General features: G+C 35.3%; 1 protein-coding gene across 5 annotated transcripts in view; it reads right to left on the bottom strand.

Moving 5' to 3' along the window:
* The window catches only part of LCOR (ligand dependent nuclear receptor corepressor), a 134,658-nt gene that overhangs the window by 18,894 nt on the left and 98,708 nt on the right, over nt 1-17,056 (bottom strand). For all 5 annotated transcript variants that reach the window (XM_029932315.1, XM_029932316.1, XM_029932314.1 and 2 more), the window contains one exon: nt 15,185-15,278. In XM_029932315.1, the coding sequence (XP_029788175.1) occupies nt 15,185-15,278 (94 nt within the window). The remainder of the gene's footprint in view (nt 1-15,184; nt 15,279-17,056) is intronic.

Below are 17,056 nucleotides of genomic sequence, written 5' to 3'. Positions count from 1 at the left end.
ATATACTTAACACTACTGAACTGTATACTTAAAATGCTTAAGATGTAAATTTTGTTGTGTTTCTGCCACGATTAGAAAAAGATCTACTGAATAAATAAATTTTAAAAATACAAAAGAAGGGAGCTTGGGTGGCTTAGTTGATTGACCTCAGCTCAGGTCACAATCTCACTGTTCGTGAGTTTGAGCCCTGCATCAGGCTCTGCACTGATAGTACTGAGCCTCTTGGGATGCTCTCTTTCTCTCTCCGTCCCTCCGCCACTCACTCTTGCTCTCTTCTCTCAAAGTAAATAAATAAGCTTAAAATAAATAAAATAAAAATACAAAAAGAAAGCGCCCACACCAAAAAAATTCCTTTGTTAACATTTTGAAAATATAAAATATGTTCTGGCCTCACTCTAACCAACTGATTTGGCGGACCTGGTGTAGAACCCAGGCACCTGCATTCTTAAAATAGATAATTATAAAAATCTTAAAACATACCTTATAAAATTTACAAAAATATCATCACATTCATACAGTTCATAATAAAAACTTTTTAAAAAACATCTAAAATGAGATTCAGATCTATCTGCTTTTCCTTTAGAAAAAGCTACAATGAAAAGAGGAGACGTATAAGGTTTATACCTTATTCTTCAATAAGGGTTGCTACTGTATTTCCCAATGTTAGAACACATGAAATCAGTGCATTTATCTTACATTTAAAAGATTGCATTTTAAATAGATTTAGAGTTGAAATGAGGGATAAACAGCATTTAGGCCACCACTCAGACTTCACAGATGAAAACATGTGTGATCCTTCTAGAATACCAAGTTGACAGAAATTTAATGTACCGAATAATCCCTGATTACTTCATACTGCTACCAAATTAGTTGGCAAGAGCACACTTAACATCTTACAACTATCAGTCAATAAACCATAGTAAAGTATTTTTACATGCCTACAAAAAGTTCCAGTCTCAAGATTTAATACTTACGAATTTTTATATATTTTTACTTATTCCCCAAGTTCTTACTTTCCAAGCTGAGCTCTAACCAAATCATGGCTTAAACTATACAATGATCAACCTTTCAAAATAATGTTTTGAGAACTTTTCTCCCAACCTCTGAAAAGAAGCCATTTTACTCCAGTTGTAAATGCAGTTTGATGTATTACCATTTCTTCCCCCAAAAGCAAAAGTCTAATAACTTTTAGGTTGAATAGGATTAATAAAATTCTGTGCTAAATGCTTCCCACTAGAAGCAAATAATGATAAAGGATACACTCAGAATACAGTAAGTAAGCATGTTACTTAATACTTTCTGTTAAAAAAGAGTTTTCAGTCATTTCAGCGACAAAATCTACCACCATATGACTTAGTTACATGTTTTTACATTTCAATACAAATCTCTTGTGAGAGAAAGGAACATTTCTTATGGAAAAAATAACATATACACAACTCAGGAAATGGCAGAAAGCTATACCATTTTCTATTTTTTCCACTTCATTTCCCTACACCTTAAGACATAGAGTCACTCGAATTAATTTCAAACTATCAGCAGAATCAGAAAAGAAAATTCTGGGTTAGAAGGAATAAGTCCTTTCTAAAAATATAATGGGAGAACTAAATATCAATTTAAAGACAGGATCACTAAAATAAATTCACTTATGAGATGCTAGATTATAATCCTAAGTATATTGATCTATCCACCCATCTGGAATGGATAATGGCAAGAAACAAGTAGTTACAGCTTTAAAATTTACAAAGAAGTAATAATTAGGTTTCCAGAAAACTGTCCTATAAACATGTGTCATAACTAAGGAGAACAAATGAACCCAAAGAACAAGCCTACGGTACCAACAAAATTTCCAAATTTATAAACGTCAGACCAAAAGGCAGAAATAGCCAAAGAAAGAAAACAGAAATACCACTCTAAGAGGCGCTTGGGTGGCTCAGTAGGTTAATTGTCTTGACTCTTGATTTCGGTTCAGGTCACTATCTCATGGTTTGTGGGATCAAGCCCCAAGTCAGACTCTGCTGACAGCATGAAGCCTGCTTTGGATTCTCTCTCCCTTTCTCTCTGACCCTCCCCTTCACGCGCGATTTCTCTCTCTCAAAATAAACAAACATTAAGGGACACCTGGGTCCATTGGTTGAGTGTCTGACTTCAGCTCAGGTCACAATCTTATCGTGGTTTGTGAGTTCGAGGTCCACATTGGGCTTTCTGCCGTCAGCGGAGCCCACTTCAAATCCTCGTCTCCCTCTCTCTCTACCCCTCCCCCAATCGTGCTCACACGTGGGCACTCTCATAAATAAAACTTTAAAGAACTTCAAAAAATATTAAAAGACAATCTAAAGCAACTACCAACAGCATTTTTAATATAAAATGCCATTAGAATGATCAGATATCACTTCAACCTACATTAATTACATGTATGTCACAAAAGCTTGAAAAAGCTTTCTCAAATACTTTGCCATACCATTTCTAGTCTTCATCACTGTAATTCCCCTCACCACTTTACAACAGCAATCACTTCATAATACAGAACTGTTGTATACACCTACTTTCTAAAATCCACAATATAAATGTTGAGCAACATATGTGCTAATCTTTATTTTGCTCAGGTAAAAAGAAATACCAGCATCCTCCCAAGAATTAGAACTACTGTAATAACCTCAACTGACAATGTTGTTTTCACACTTGTGCCTCAAGAAAAGAGCAAACAGAACCTAGTCAGTCATTATTTTTAGCAAGCAATTCCAGCATAAAGTTTTACTCTAAGAAAATTATGAGGCATCAAATCCAGCAAGCAGGTATCATGAAAACATCAATATATACAGTATCTTGTTTAGTTGAAAAAACCTTTTAAAGCAAATACTCCAAATGAAGAAAACTGAGGTAGGGGAGTATCAAATTAGTAAAGGCACAGAGTTACAAGGCAGTGCAGCAGCCAAATACTGAAGCACAGTTTTAAAGCAGCCAACTTCTAGCTATCGAAGAGATAATCTAGGAAGAATTTACCATAAAAAATTACCAACTTCAATTACTATGTACATTTACAGTACACGTTGAAATCTTGCCCCTTCTGTGGAGTTTTAAAAAAGCAATGAACTCTTAAGAAGTAGAAACCAAGCTTTTAAAACAGCTTTTCACAACAAAATTTATTAGAAGAATAGTGGTTTTGAAAAGTCTAGCATCCAGTGAGAACTACCATACACAACATTACAGCTGGGAATGTTTCTCCAAAATGTCATGGTCAAATAATACAATGGAACCATTAAATCTTACACATGCACGAAAGAACTAGCGCTTTTGACATACAATGCAAAAAAAAGGGGACCACATGGATTAAAGTTTTAAGTACTCATCACATACATTAAGACAGAGCTTATTTTAGTCCAGTCAAAAATCAGAACTGCATTAAAAAAATTTAATGTAGTGCAATCAAACCAAAAAACTTAATTTGTGATCATAAGTGCTCTACTACATAAACATTGATCATAGCAAGGAACAAAAAGTTCAAATCACACAGTACAAAAAAAATCTGTAAATAAATATAAACTACAGTACAAGAGAAATATTAAATTATACAATTCCGTCAAACTGTAAACAGTATATTGAAATGAGGTCCATAAGAGTAAAGGGGGTTCCTGTTTTGTTGCATGACACTTGAACTTACTTCTAGAAATCTGAAAGATGCCGTTTTCCGTATCTTCAAAGGCTATGGATTTTATATATGGAGAGTTCCTTTTAGATGTAAGATATCAAATAATAAAGCAGAGGAATAATCTATTTTGTTAACCACAGATAACACTGTAGAAAACAAAAGGAGTCTTAAAGAATAAAGACCTCCAGTAGACAAGTCTTAACATTAACGATGCAAAGGACTAAAACACTGGAATTAGAACTTCGCATCATTCAAAACTTGTCACTGAGGAATTCAAGGCTACAAAACTTACACTGACAAAATTGTCTGCTGATATGCAGACCTAGGCCTCTGCTAATTTTTTGACATTTACATACTCATGTTACCACACCAACTTTGGCAGAGTCACTACTAATAAACTCAGAGCACTCCTGGCCCAACGGTTCCATCACAGTGGCCAGTGCACAGAATTCTCTAAAGACATTGCATAAACTAGAATGTAGAGGTCAGATACCCAAGGACCAGTGCTTGAATTTAGTAGTAGTGTGGTGAAGATGCAAGAGCCACATTGAGGAGGAACTGCATCTGTTACAGTTTACAGAAGCAGCAAGGAATGTCATTTAATTGTGCTGGCTATTAGTGGCATTTAAAAATATAGAGTTTAACTGTGTGTGTGCGCGTGTGTGCGTGTATGTGTGTGTAAGACATGTGCTGGTTATACATTTATGCACATTTTTAAAAATACACTGTTAACAGGAACCCCCATATTATCTGCTCAGTAGTAATAACTGAATATATAGAATGCCACTATAAGAGTGTGAGGCACCGTGTGCTGGAGAGTTATATGCAGCTTTAAAATCTGTTTGGCTGAGTTATACCTGGATACCTGAACTGAGTTTTTAAAGTTGACATTCATCAAGGATGTGCTACCAGCACGTCAAAATAAAAGCAAAACAGAAAAATACAAGTCACTGTTAGGTTTAAGAATAGCATCAAAGTACCTGAATTGAGTGAGAATAGTGTGTAAACTGTCCCTGAGGGTTTTTAAACAGTGTGTACAAGTTGGATTCCTAAGAACATTAGTTTTATTTAACAGTGTGGACTGATAAAATACCAATGTCTGACAGTGTAAAGTGGAGGTTATAAAGAATCATAAGCAAACACTCCAAATGTATAGTTTATACATTTCTTCTCAAAGCAGCAATAAGCTGCTGTAAAGTTTACATCCCATCAGAACAAGCAACATGTGGGAGTCAGATAAAGGTTTCTATCTTAGTCTGGTTTTCTGACAGCACAGCATATCAATATCCAATGACTATTATCTTTCCTAGATCAGAATGTAACTAATTTTGACTAGCAATATAGGATTAGACTTTTAATCAAACACTTTGCTATTACATACTAAAATTCCTTAAACTTACTAATGCTGGTATACTAACCTAGGTAATTATCCCCCCCTCATTTTAGAAATATACCCTTCCACAACTTAAAAACATTAAGATCCATTTTCAGTCCTCTGATGTAAAAAGCATGTCAGTGAATTAATATTAAAAATTTACACAGTAAAAAGGCTTGAATTTCAGCCAAAGATTCTAAATACTGCTCATTCCCTGAAGACTTAAAGGGAGAGAGAATCCCTACCCATTTTCCTAGCAATTTATTTTTCTAAAATGGTCTGACACAATTTTTCAAGTTGGGGAATTTTCCCCTCACCTCCTCTCAAATTCCAAATTCTTAAGCCTGAAATGCTTAATGAAATGGGGAAAGTGAGGCAATCATTTGGAGTTGCTTTTAAAGTACAGAATGTTGGTTTTTTATAAGATTTATATAAATGTGATCTGACCCCGTATTATGTAGTTATGTTTTATATTTTTAAATAATCACGCTAATAAAAACTTACAGTACCTAAGACTCTGAAGATAAATTAAGACTTTAGTGTTGTAACAGAAAAAGTGCTGAATTATCCCTTTTCTAGTACTTTAAAACATTTCGGACAAGTGCTTTCCTAGTGACAGTAAAGTTTACTATATACCCTTCCACCAAGCAGAAAAAAAAGTTACCTGGATGAAAAAGACTTTTAGGAGTGTAGCACCGGGTATTTACCAAATAATAGATGTTGTTTCACTTACTCTGAGGGGGTAAAAATATTCTAGATTGAAGTTCTATTTGGCTATTGAATGTTAAAAATCCCTGCTCTACTGTGTCAGTGTCCTGTGTCCAACCCCCCACCCCCCTCCCCCAGTCCCCTTACACACTATCCACTGAGAATCTAATCTCTAAAGAGATTATTTTAAAATTTATGTTTTCAGGACATACCTGAGAAAGGGTGCAATTATGCAGAACAAGGAACCCAAGACTGCACTAATACTGGTTATAGGTTCATAAATTCTTTCCCAAGACAAATCTAAAAAGTCTAAGAGGTATGGATCTTCAAATATGTCTTACTGCTTTAGATTTTTTTGGTATGTGTGTAGGGTCATTTCCAGTGTTGAAAAGATCACCTTGAATCTGTTCAAAGACAGTTCAAGATGGGGTAAAGAGTTCATTTCCATATTCAAACTATAAGGATTAAATATTATGATTATAATACTTGCTACATCCAATAAATCGATGATTAACTAAAAGTGCTTGTTTTTCAGCATTTTTACCAATACAGCTCTAAATGAACTGGAAACCTTAAAATTACCCCGCAAATTGTTGCAGAATTAACTCATGTTTTATTGTCAAATCAACATTAATTAGCCTTGACTCTCATTTTCAAACGATCTACAAGATTTTTCTATCAAATGAAGGTGGCCCAACTTTACCATATTATCTATCCTGCAACTGATTGTTAGTATCTTAGTACAGAATCTTTAGCCGCTTCGCAAGTCTACATACTTTCCCATTCTACTTCTCACCCCCTCCCCTAATCTCCTTCACAACACTTAGAGCACACAGCTACAAGGCTAATGTCTGCAAAAGGCAACTGTGAGTTTATCTGGGAACAAGAGACAGAGGAAATGCAAAGAATTCCCTCCTTTTTCCCTTCAGTCACCATGTTCACAAATCTTATAAGTCTCAAGGATAGATTGAGTCCAAAAAACGAAGAGGACTTTGGAGGTCTGCATTCCTTGTAACAGAACTATAGTCTTTATCCTTTTCAGTAGAGTTTGAAAGCAATCGACTTTTTTTAATCTCCTGTATACCTTAATCTCTTAAATGGGCCATTTGGGCAAAGCCATTATTTTTAGTAATACCGGCCTGATCATAGTATAAATGAAGACCTAATTACAATGGAAAGTTAACAAGGAAAACAATTTTTGATATCTTCATCAAAGTCAAATTTAATGTATAATTTTCAATGTCTTCTATAAAAGATTAAGTGGAGCAATTCAGTCTATTGCCGTATTCTATCACCAATGACAGCAACCTGAATATTCAGAAAAGGGTGGTTCATAGAAAAAAACTTCTAGCATTTAGTTAAAGAAAGAGTAATTACAAAAGCAAAAATATGTGGTTTCAAAATTAAACTTACCGGAACAATAGCTGTTAAAGAAAATGACACCAAACTGTCTCATAACTGCTATAACTACTCAAATAATTTCAGGTTCTGACATTGGGCTGACTCATTTATATGTCTTACAAAAATAACTAACTGAATCCAACCTTCACTATTATGGGTCAATGAAATGTCAGAGAATCACAAAGGCTTAGAACCAGGCCTTGCACCATGTGCTTACTTGAGCAGGGGGAGAACACATAACTCACTAGCAGCTCAAAGGTTGCTAAGTACTGTCTAATGACAGAAGGTAGTTATGATATAGGCCTTTGCAGGTAGTCATTTTTAGTCTAATTTAGAGTTCTCTCCAGAATATCGGGAACTGAACTTCTCATTGTGCCTTATTGTTTTACTATCTGATCCCATATAGCTCCTATTATAGCTCAGGTAAAATGTTGGGGAATGAAAATGCCAATTGGTTGAGGTAATGGTTTTTATAAGATAACCAGAGTTCTAAAAGCACTTCAATATTGTAAAATAAACGTGTACCAAATAAAGCTAACATACACTTCACACTTGTTGAGCTTGCTCACCAGAACTGAACAGTAATTAACTTCACATAAGGACCCTATTATCACACAAAGCCTTACTCATATTCATGATCTGCTGCAGCAAAGGTTTCTCAAGCAACACCTAAACTTCAGAGTAACAACAAACTTAATATTAAAGAGTATTATACAAATATAAATTATGTTTCTTGAAAGAGAGACCTTGTCCTTCATGGTATTTGGGGAACAGAAAAAACTGTATAGCTCATCACAAACAGAGTTCAGAGTCACCTGAAAGCCTACTGAACAAAGTAACACAGTACATTACATTATTGTCAAGCTTCATGACTCTACTGTCTGAGAAATGAGAAAGCTAATGATAAAATTACCAACTAGATATCCTTCCACAGGATTATTTAGTATTTTTGATTTTATAGTGTCATAGCTTATCCATTCAACAATATCAATGTCCTCTCGTAAAAAATGCAAGAACTGATTTTCAATACATTATCTCCTAATATTAATTTGAGTAATACATAGTTTGAGTAATGCCATCATCTGCCTACTGGAAAATGAGAGAAGAAAAGGCTTTTGTGACAAAGACAGCTGTGAACTATACTTTCCCATACCATAAAAATGGTCAACTGTTGTTTGGGCCATGCAAAACTCTGATTAGCAGAAATTAAGCATGCGAATAGACCAATCTCCATTACACATTTATGAGGACGTCCCCAAACTAGAATATCTACACTGAAAGTGCCAATACAGAACAGTGGCAAATTAAGAGAGAAATCAAATATTAAAAGATCACTGCGGCACCAAGACTGACAGCCAGCCATGTGATGAGCCACCTCCGAGAAATACATGGTATAATGGAACTCTGAACACAAAATTTAACATTAAAAGTGCACCTGAATATTACAAACTAACTTTACAAAACCTACAATAAGGTAAAATATATATCTTTTGAAATATTCAGCAGCTTTCTGTATTTTTTTTAAAGATTTTTTTTTCTGAGAGGCTCATGAAATTTAAAAGGGACCACTATCTAATTTCAACCATGCTTCACAAAACAATAATGGCTATTTTATATTGCAGTTACCAATGTAATGCAATTAGTGCTTTAAAATAATCTACACTCAAAAAGAAGAAAAAAAAAAGAGAGACCGACCGACCTTTGGAGGAAATATGCTTATTCAAAAGCTTCTTGGAAAAGAAAATTTACCTGAATATCAAGTCATGACTGATCTCAAGTGTAATGTTTAAAAGCTTCACAGACATGAATATTACAATCTTCAGGTCTCAGGACTTTTAATCTGAGAAAGTTTAGAGTTTGGTTTGTTTTTAAATTCACTTTCTAACCAAAACAAATAATAGAAGTACTCAAATTTTCACTATTTACAACTCTCAGCCTACAATCTGAAATGACACAATACAAGTTCTCTTATTTAAACTGCAGCATTAAAGGGTAGGCACACCATTCTTCTGCTGCTCGATTGTCATCCACTGAAACACACATAGAAAATATTTATGTTAGTAAAATGATCACTCCATGTACACTACAATGACAAAATTTACATAACTCAACTCATACATCACTGTATAGACTACCACACAGGATTAAACCTCTCTGAACAGTTAAACTACAAAGTTGAACTTTTAGGGCCAGATTTTTAAATGGGCCTTTAATGACGCCTTTCTGAGAGGGGATAAAAGCAAGCACAAATTAATTGCTCCAAGGACTTTTTTTGCAGCAATTTGGGCTACCAAATACCCCAAACATCATGCAAAAAGGTACCATGGCTGCAACTAATTGTGACAAATTACTGAGCGTGGAACAAAGGAGGCATTCCTTCACAAGCTTAGCCCTTTGCTTTCAGCAAACTTTCTACAACTTCCTTCAACTGCAGATGAAAACCATATATTTCATAAAATATTTTTATTGCAACTTCTAGCTAGGCTAGAAAATATTGCAGAGTCATATACTGCTCTGAACCCAAGCTGCTTTTTCTGTTGAGAAGACTAGAAAGCTAAGGAAAAAACAGGCTCAGTCATCCATGGATTAAACTGCTACACAAAATAACCAAACCAAAAGAAGAACCCAAGCCCAGGCTATTGTCAAGAATGAGCAGTGTGTGTATTTTAATAACAGCAGTGGTGTGCCTAACCTTTGAACACAGATGTTGCTGAGGGAAAATTACCCTTAACCTAATTAACTGCTCCAAAGTTGCCAGGCAAGAATGTATGCCTTGGGAGTATCTGGACCTACTTCTCTTCAAACTGTTAGTATCCATCAGAAATCATCAGCTTCAATTTAATGCTCCATGTTTGATTTTATTTTACACAAAAACTCCAATGCCTTTTTGTTTTTGGTTAAGCATTTAGAAGGGCCTGACGACTTTTCTCAGCAGATTAGATAGGGTGTATGTGGTATGGATTTTGTTTTGCACAAATAGTAATTTTAATTTGGTTACAATGCAAAGTTAAATTTCCTGGGCTTTATCAGTCATTCTTGCAAAAAATTTTAGAAAATATTCCACATTTAGTTACTATAATTTGAAAAGCCCATCTCAAAAAATGCTTAGATGTTCTTTAAGGAGTGCTTATATAAATATGATCTGAAAAGTCCTGAAATGTGTGCTAAACAACCATAAAAATCGGCTAAATATCAGAAAAGGTTAAGAAAGGGATATTACGCAGGATGCCAAAATAAAGAAAAAAGGAAAGAAATCAAAAGCAACAAATTAAACAAAAACTAGAAAACAGCCCCCCCCCCCCCCGTACTAGTACTTGGATTGGTTAAAAAAGAAATTCTACTGAGCTTGATTTCTGATTGAATTATCATTAGACGTAAAACTCAACCTAAATCATAATAGGGTACTTTGGGGTTGTATATTTTTCTCTCACCACAAACATGGATCCTTCATTCATGTGGGTATTTGGGCAGACTACTGAGGCTGTAAAATCTAGATACCACTTTTGCAATATTATAATTACTTAAACACACTTCTTTCCTTTCTTCTCCCTTTCCCCAATAAACAGATCTTGAATACTTTAAATGAGTTGCTGCAACGACATCCGGTCATTAGTTAGCACATGGTCAAATCTGTAAAAGGTTTTAAGAATACAAAGAAACTTAGTTTGTTAAAATGAGGCATCCTCTACTGTTTCATGTAATGTACCCTGACTGCTCCTGAGTAAGAACGGAGCTCGTCCTCCATGAGATAAGGCTATATCCTCACTTGTTGGTGAGACCAAATTCTACCCTTAAAAAATCCCCCAAATAAAATTACAGCAAAGGTAGTGTTACAAAGTAATCAACCAAAGCATTTCTGAAGGTAGTGTGTGCACATTTTCCACCTCCTTTCCCTCTGGGTGAGCACTAAATAGATTGCTGATTTGTTAAGTAAATTTAATAGTGAAAAGAAAATCATAAAATGTAAATTGACCTAAATAATTAGGTATCGCTGAATAACCAAATGTCTTAAACTCCAAGGTTCACTGCTCTTAGAATTTTTCTTTAGTTTAATCCTTCAATTAGTTGAATTGTAGAAGAGCAACATGAATGATTTTATACGATGGCTTTCCAATTTTGTAGTGATAAAGCTCCCAGTATGACAGAGGTGGTTTCTAAAAGGGGGCTCTTTTCCTTTTTTTTTTTTTTTTAAATAAAGGCAAATATAACTTAAGAAAAAAAAGAAAGAAAAGCATGCAGGCTCTACAGGCAAGGAGTCCACTTCCATGTATCTGTTCTCTGTGAGGTAACTCAATTCTCTTTTGTAGAGAAACATGCAAAAGGCCAAACAATATCCCGAGCCATACTGCACATGAAAAATTTAAAATATGCAACATTCAGAATGCACCTTTCACCTCTGTACACACAAGTCAATGCAAAATCTGCAAAGAAACAAGTGTCACAGTAAATGAAGTCAGGCGCAAGCAATGATAGCTGAACAATGCAGTAGTGCTCACCCAGTTTGTACAGTAATTGGCACTCTACAGTATTCCTACTCATTTTTTGATTCATTTGCACTTTGTGCTGCCTCTCCCTGGGGATCTAATTCAATCTTTACAGAAACATCTGGCCCCTCCGACCTCATTAATTTCATCTTTTTCTTTGGAGGGTTTTTCAAAGTGCCCAGCCTCTCCTTTACTTTGTACTCCAGTGTACTGTGGGGAATCCCATAAATACTCTGAGCTTTGGAAACACTCATTTTTCCACTCATAACCACTGAGATTGCTTCCTCCAGTATCTCACTGTTGTACTGTCTGTAACGCCCTCGTTTCTTCCGAGGCTGCTTGGAGCCAGGGTCTCCTTCTTGATCCGATGTGGGATATGGCTGTCCAGAGGTAGACTGCTCAGCATCTGAGCCCCAAGAATCGGGTCCAGCATCTAGCATGCTTTTTCTATTTTGTTTTGGAAGAATAGCCCTTAACTTTTTACTAAGCGCGCTCTCCGTTTGTGAACCCATTACCAAAGAGCTATAGCTGTACTGATCACCAGTGCGAGACTCCCAAGAAAGATCCATTCCTCGAACTTGTGGTATCTTTAAATCTACAGGAGATGCATGGCTCGCATCCTTTTTTCCATCTTGTTTTGCTTGAAGTGCCATTTTTGGAAAGGCAGAGTTTTCTGCAAGAAAAGGAAGGTCACTGATGTTGCTGAGTGCACCATTTCCCCTGAACTTCATTCGGCTGAGGTTGAACTCATAATGTGGTTTTGCCCAAGAGGCTTCCCTGGATAATATTAAGTGTTGTCCATGATTCTGTAATCCAGATGGCCCAAGGCTGGCAGCTGTTGACAATTGGTTTCTGCTCAGTAGCTCTTCACTAATCTGCAGGGATCGAGCCAACGGAACTTTGAGTGATGTGGAGTGTCCAAAACCTTCCCTGGTTCCATCCTGTAAGCTTCTTGGAGGTACCCCATCACCACTCCGAAGTCCGTCTGGGCGGTACTGGCTGGGTCTCCCAGGTCGCCTAATTGGATGGAAGGAAACTGATGTGAGCAGGACTTGCACAGGTAGGGAGGGATGGGTGAGGGGACCACTCCTTTATTAGAAGGCCTTGCTTGGGTAACATCACTTTGTGTTATTTATTTATTTTTCTCTAAAATTAAAAAAAAATGGTCTCAGCAGTTAGTTTTAAAACTTGTTCACAAAAAAAGAAAAAGGAAAAAAAGGAAAAAAAAAACCCAGGAGCTTTTTGGGCAAAGAAAAATTAAACCTGTCAGCTGGTCTCTGGTTGGGTTCACAAATTTTCGGAGAAAAAGTTTCGCGCAACTGTCTGAAGATAGCACCTTAATTATTAATTACAAAGTAATCAACGAGTCTCCATAGATCTACACAGAATTGTGTTACCAATGTGACGTTACCACTAAACAAGTACAGTAATAAAAGAGTAAGCCAAATTATTTATTTTAATGCAACATATTCAACATTCATGACAACCAGCTATAAAACTGGAACCATTTACATTGGTGGAACCCATAGATAATTGTTCATTTAGCCCACAAACAAGCAGATATTCATTATCAAAAACCGAACAAGTTCAAATAACATTTCTTATTTTGCTTGGGAAAAAAAATACAGCTACCAGCCCCAAGGGGGGTACCCCAACCAAAATACCCATCGCATTTTAACTTACCACATCTTCATTTTAAAACACTATTAGTTGCAGACACATGAGTACCACTATTTTTCCATTTGAAATAGTCCAATCTTTAAAGAACTGCCCTTTATTTTCCCCAAAGGTTGTTCCTTAAGTTCTACTCAAAGTAATTACTGTCAGAGGTATATAAACAATTTTAGAGTAGTTTTCTTTAGTTAAAATAGCCTCTTCTTAAAATATCAAACATCAATTTTGAAATTTTAAGTGGACAACTTTCAAGTAATATTAAAAAGTCAACTACTTATACAAAGTTAATTCATAAAGTTCCCATTTTTCACAAGGTATAAAGATTATCATTGATAAAACTGGCAACTGGTAAAGCATGCCCAAGGGGAATAATTACATTTACTAGCCACAAACGTGGAACTCTGACGAAATGATAAACCAGCTATGTTCTCCAAAAGTCTACAGGGACCCTGTGTTGCTATCAATATAAAACATAATAAAGATAACAATGAATAGTCAACTAAAAGATGGGCAATCTATTGGTGCTTTTGTCTTCCAGGAAACGATACCACATAAAAAACACTTTCTTTCCATTCAGAGGGATAAACACAGCAACTTCAACGATATAATACATGGAGTTGGTGGCCAAGTTTAAAGTAAATCTTAGGCGAGGGATTCATTTATACAGACCACACTTAAGCTTCTCGTGCATATGTCCTCAATTACATAATCCAAGTTTTCTGATATATAAAAGTGGAATTCAATGATTTGGGACCACAAGGACTTGTATCTAGTATAAACTGAGAGAAAACGAGGGCTTAAGAAAAAAAGGTTAGTAAATTATGCAAACTGCCTTAAACTAAGAAGTTAATTTTAGACTGAATAAAGGAGGAGAGAAAAGGAAAAATGATGGAATTTTAGAGAAAATAAAGGCAGCATTTTAGAAGTCAGTAAAGGAATCCTTCAATTTGAAGGTAATTAAGAGTAAGTTGAAAAAAAGGTTAGTCCATTTAGTGTGTATTTATTCCTTTAACATCTAAACACCTTTCTTTCCTATGTTGATATTAAAGTTAATAAATCTAAACATTACCTAATTTGCTTAACAAAGTGATTTTTCATGAATGAAGTTGATTTCTGGTCACAACACAATTTTATGGAAATTCCTTCCCAATGTGGCATTTAAATGTCTTCATTAATATCTGGCTTCTCTAAATGGTTTCTATATACATGTAGTGGGAGAATTAAGAAAATTCCTACACTATAAAATTAGGTGGTGGGAAAATTCACTTTAATCTGCTAAGTTATCAAAACTGAGCATATAATGTCTTGATAGCATAAGATGATTATACCAACATCTATAATCTTAACCACTTAAAAAACAAAAAATACATACAATTACGTTTTCTGAACTGCCACAGAGAGTTAAAACTGCAGTTCAAATCAACAATTAAAACAAAACAAAACAAAACCAAAACAAACAAACAAGAAAAAAAACGAACGGCCCCCACATACCCGTATATTTCATTAGAGATATCAAGTAAAATACTGGACCCCAATTTTCATTCAACAACTTCAGCACACATAATACTGACTTTACATCTGAACTCTGGAATTATTTAGGTTGTGTTTCCCACTCCCAAACACTCAACAACAAAAAGTCCCAAGAAATTCTTGCCATATTTTCAGTCATTTACTATTTGTACTAACTTGGCAAACCTGATCTATGCAAGTCAATTATGGACTTCACAGACTATGCTTTTACTTGATCAATGGACTAAGTAATTTACTTAGTAAAGGCCTACTTATAACAGTGTTACTCTGAAGAATTACTTTTTAAAACACATAAAGGAGATTTTCACCAATCTTGATAAACTATCCCCTAAAAAACTGTAAAATTCTACAAATATTTTCCCTTACCCGTTCCCTTGAGTACTGGAGCAGCCTGGAGAATGGCTCAGGGAAGTGCTGCCAGCACATGGACTTTTCTTAGTGGACAGATCAAGTACACCGTCTGTGGAGACACAAACACATACCTAAGGATATTAAAAACTAGGAACAAATGTGAACTATTTAGACTAAAAATGACAAAGCAACATGCCTAGCCAACCAATACTAGCTATATACGTAAGACAGGGTATCTTCCCTCCTAAAGGGACATACATTTAGCAAAGCTTGTTATATCTAATATCTCCAAGGGTTAAATACTTTATTAATAGGGCAAAAGAAAAGGTACAGCCTATCACTGGAGGCGTTAGGATATAGTGAGGTATTAGAAATCGCAGTTTACACAGTATGTAAATAGAAGTATTCAACTTTGTTTTTGAAATTTGCCTTTATCAAAGCATATGAGATTTCAGTGTCACATCATACAAATTATAAAACGAAATTCCTCAAGAGCTAAGCCTACCCAAAACACTAAAAGGAACATTAAAGTTGTATTTAGAAAATCATTTTAAGATGTAAGTTTTTATGATTAAATTACTTGTATATACAAGATAGTCTGTAAGATGAATCAGATGTTAACTGTAATTTTCACGTGTCCTAATTACTCTTTGGACACGTCTGCAAAAAACTGTATATTTGAATTCAATCTTTTGGATAAAATCTGCAGAGACTGAAAATTCCCTTCTTGGTATTTATAAAGACAAAGTTTTTCAATTAATAAGCTATTACAAACTGGCAAGCAAAGTTTAAGGAAAGAAAAGAAAGAAATTGTCTTGATACTGATGACAGCCTAGAGGTTTAACCATTTTTTACTGAAGCTAGACCAAATAACAAATTCATGTTATTAGAACATAAATTAGAAGACGTTCTTTTCCCAACAAAGACTTCTTTCCCTCATAGACAAGTCTAGAAAATAAAACTCATCATCTAGACAACTTTTAAAGCTGCCATTCTATCCAAAATTAACAGAGCAAGCTAATAATCAATGCTTCTGATTTTCAGCTGGTGACCAGAGAGGCTTTTCTATCTAGTTGTGTTAAAAACTGCCCCAATATAGAACTTAAGTAGGGTTTGTGTCTAAACACACTGTAACTCCTGACTTTAGGCTGTTAGAAATGTGACTGAGCTTGTAAACCCAGAATCCCACACTCACCCAGGATAAAAGTGTTGTGCTTTAAAGTCACTAATATTTCTAAAAATATAGTTGTAATCTTCTAGGACACCAAGTATCCCATCAGACATCTTAACCCAATTAGACATCTAACAAGCAAACACACCGCTTAAAATATTTCCAACCAAAGACACTATTATTTAAAGACTTCCAAGCCTGGGGCACGTGAGCATCCAATTTTGGCTTAGGCCATCAACTCCGTGAGTTCAAGCACCACATCAAGCTCTGTGCCGACAGCTCAGAGCCTGAGGCCTGTTTCAGATTCTGTGTCTCCCTCTCTCCCTGCCTCTCCCTCATTCATGCTCTCTCTCTCACTCTCTCATCATTAAATAGGCAACATATTTTAAGTTTACCTAAATATACTGTGGTTTTCTTGAAAAGTGAAAACACTTGAAAATGGATCTGGGAAATATAATTTTAAAATGTTTCACTTGAAGTCTATACACTAGAATCTGTCATCTAGCTCAAATTTCTCTTAAGAACATACTGTCAGTACAATATCTCTCTTAAGCACAGCACCAACTAGAAGAAGTTAAATTTCTCTGTGTGTTAGTTAATCTCTATCATTAATATTTTAAATACAACCTCTATACTCTCATTCTCCTATTGTAAACTTGGAAGTTTTTAATGCAACATTTAGAGCAAAAGGAATTTTAGGGGCACCTGGGTGGCTG

The sequence above is a fragment of the Suricata suricatta genome, chromosome 2 (assembly GCF_006229205.1).
Source record: "Suricata suricatta isolate VVHF042 chromosome 2, meerkat_22Aug2017_6uvM2_HiC, whole genome shotgun sequence".
Classification (NCBI taxonomy): domain Eukaryota; kingdom Metazoa; phylum Chordata; class Mammalia; order Carnivora; family Herpestidae; genus Suricata; species Suricata suricatta.
The sequence above is the reverse complement of the archived record's forward strand: the minus strand, read 5'-3'. Positions and strand labels throughout refer to the sequence as shown.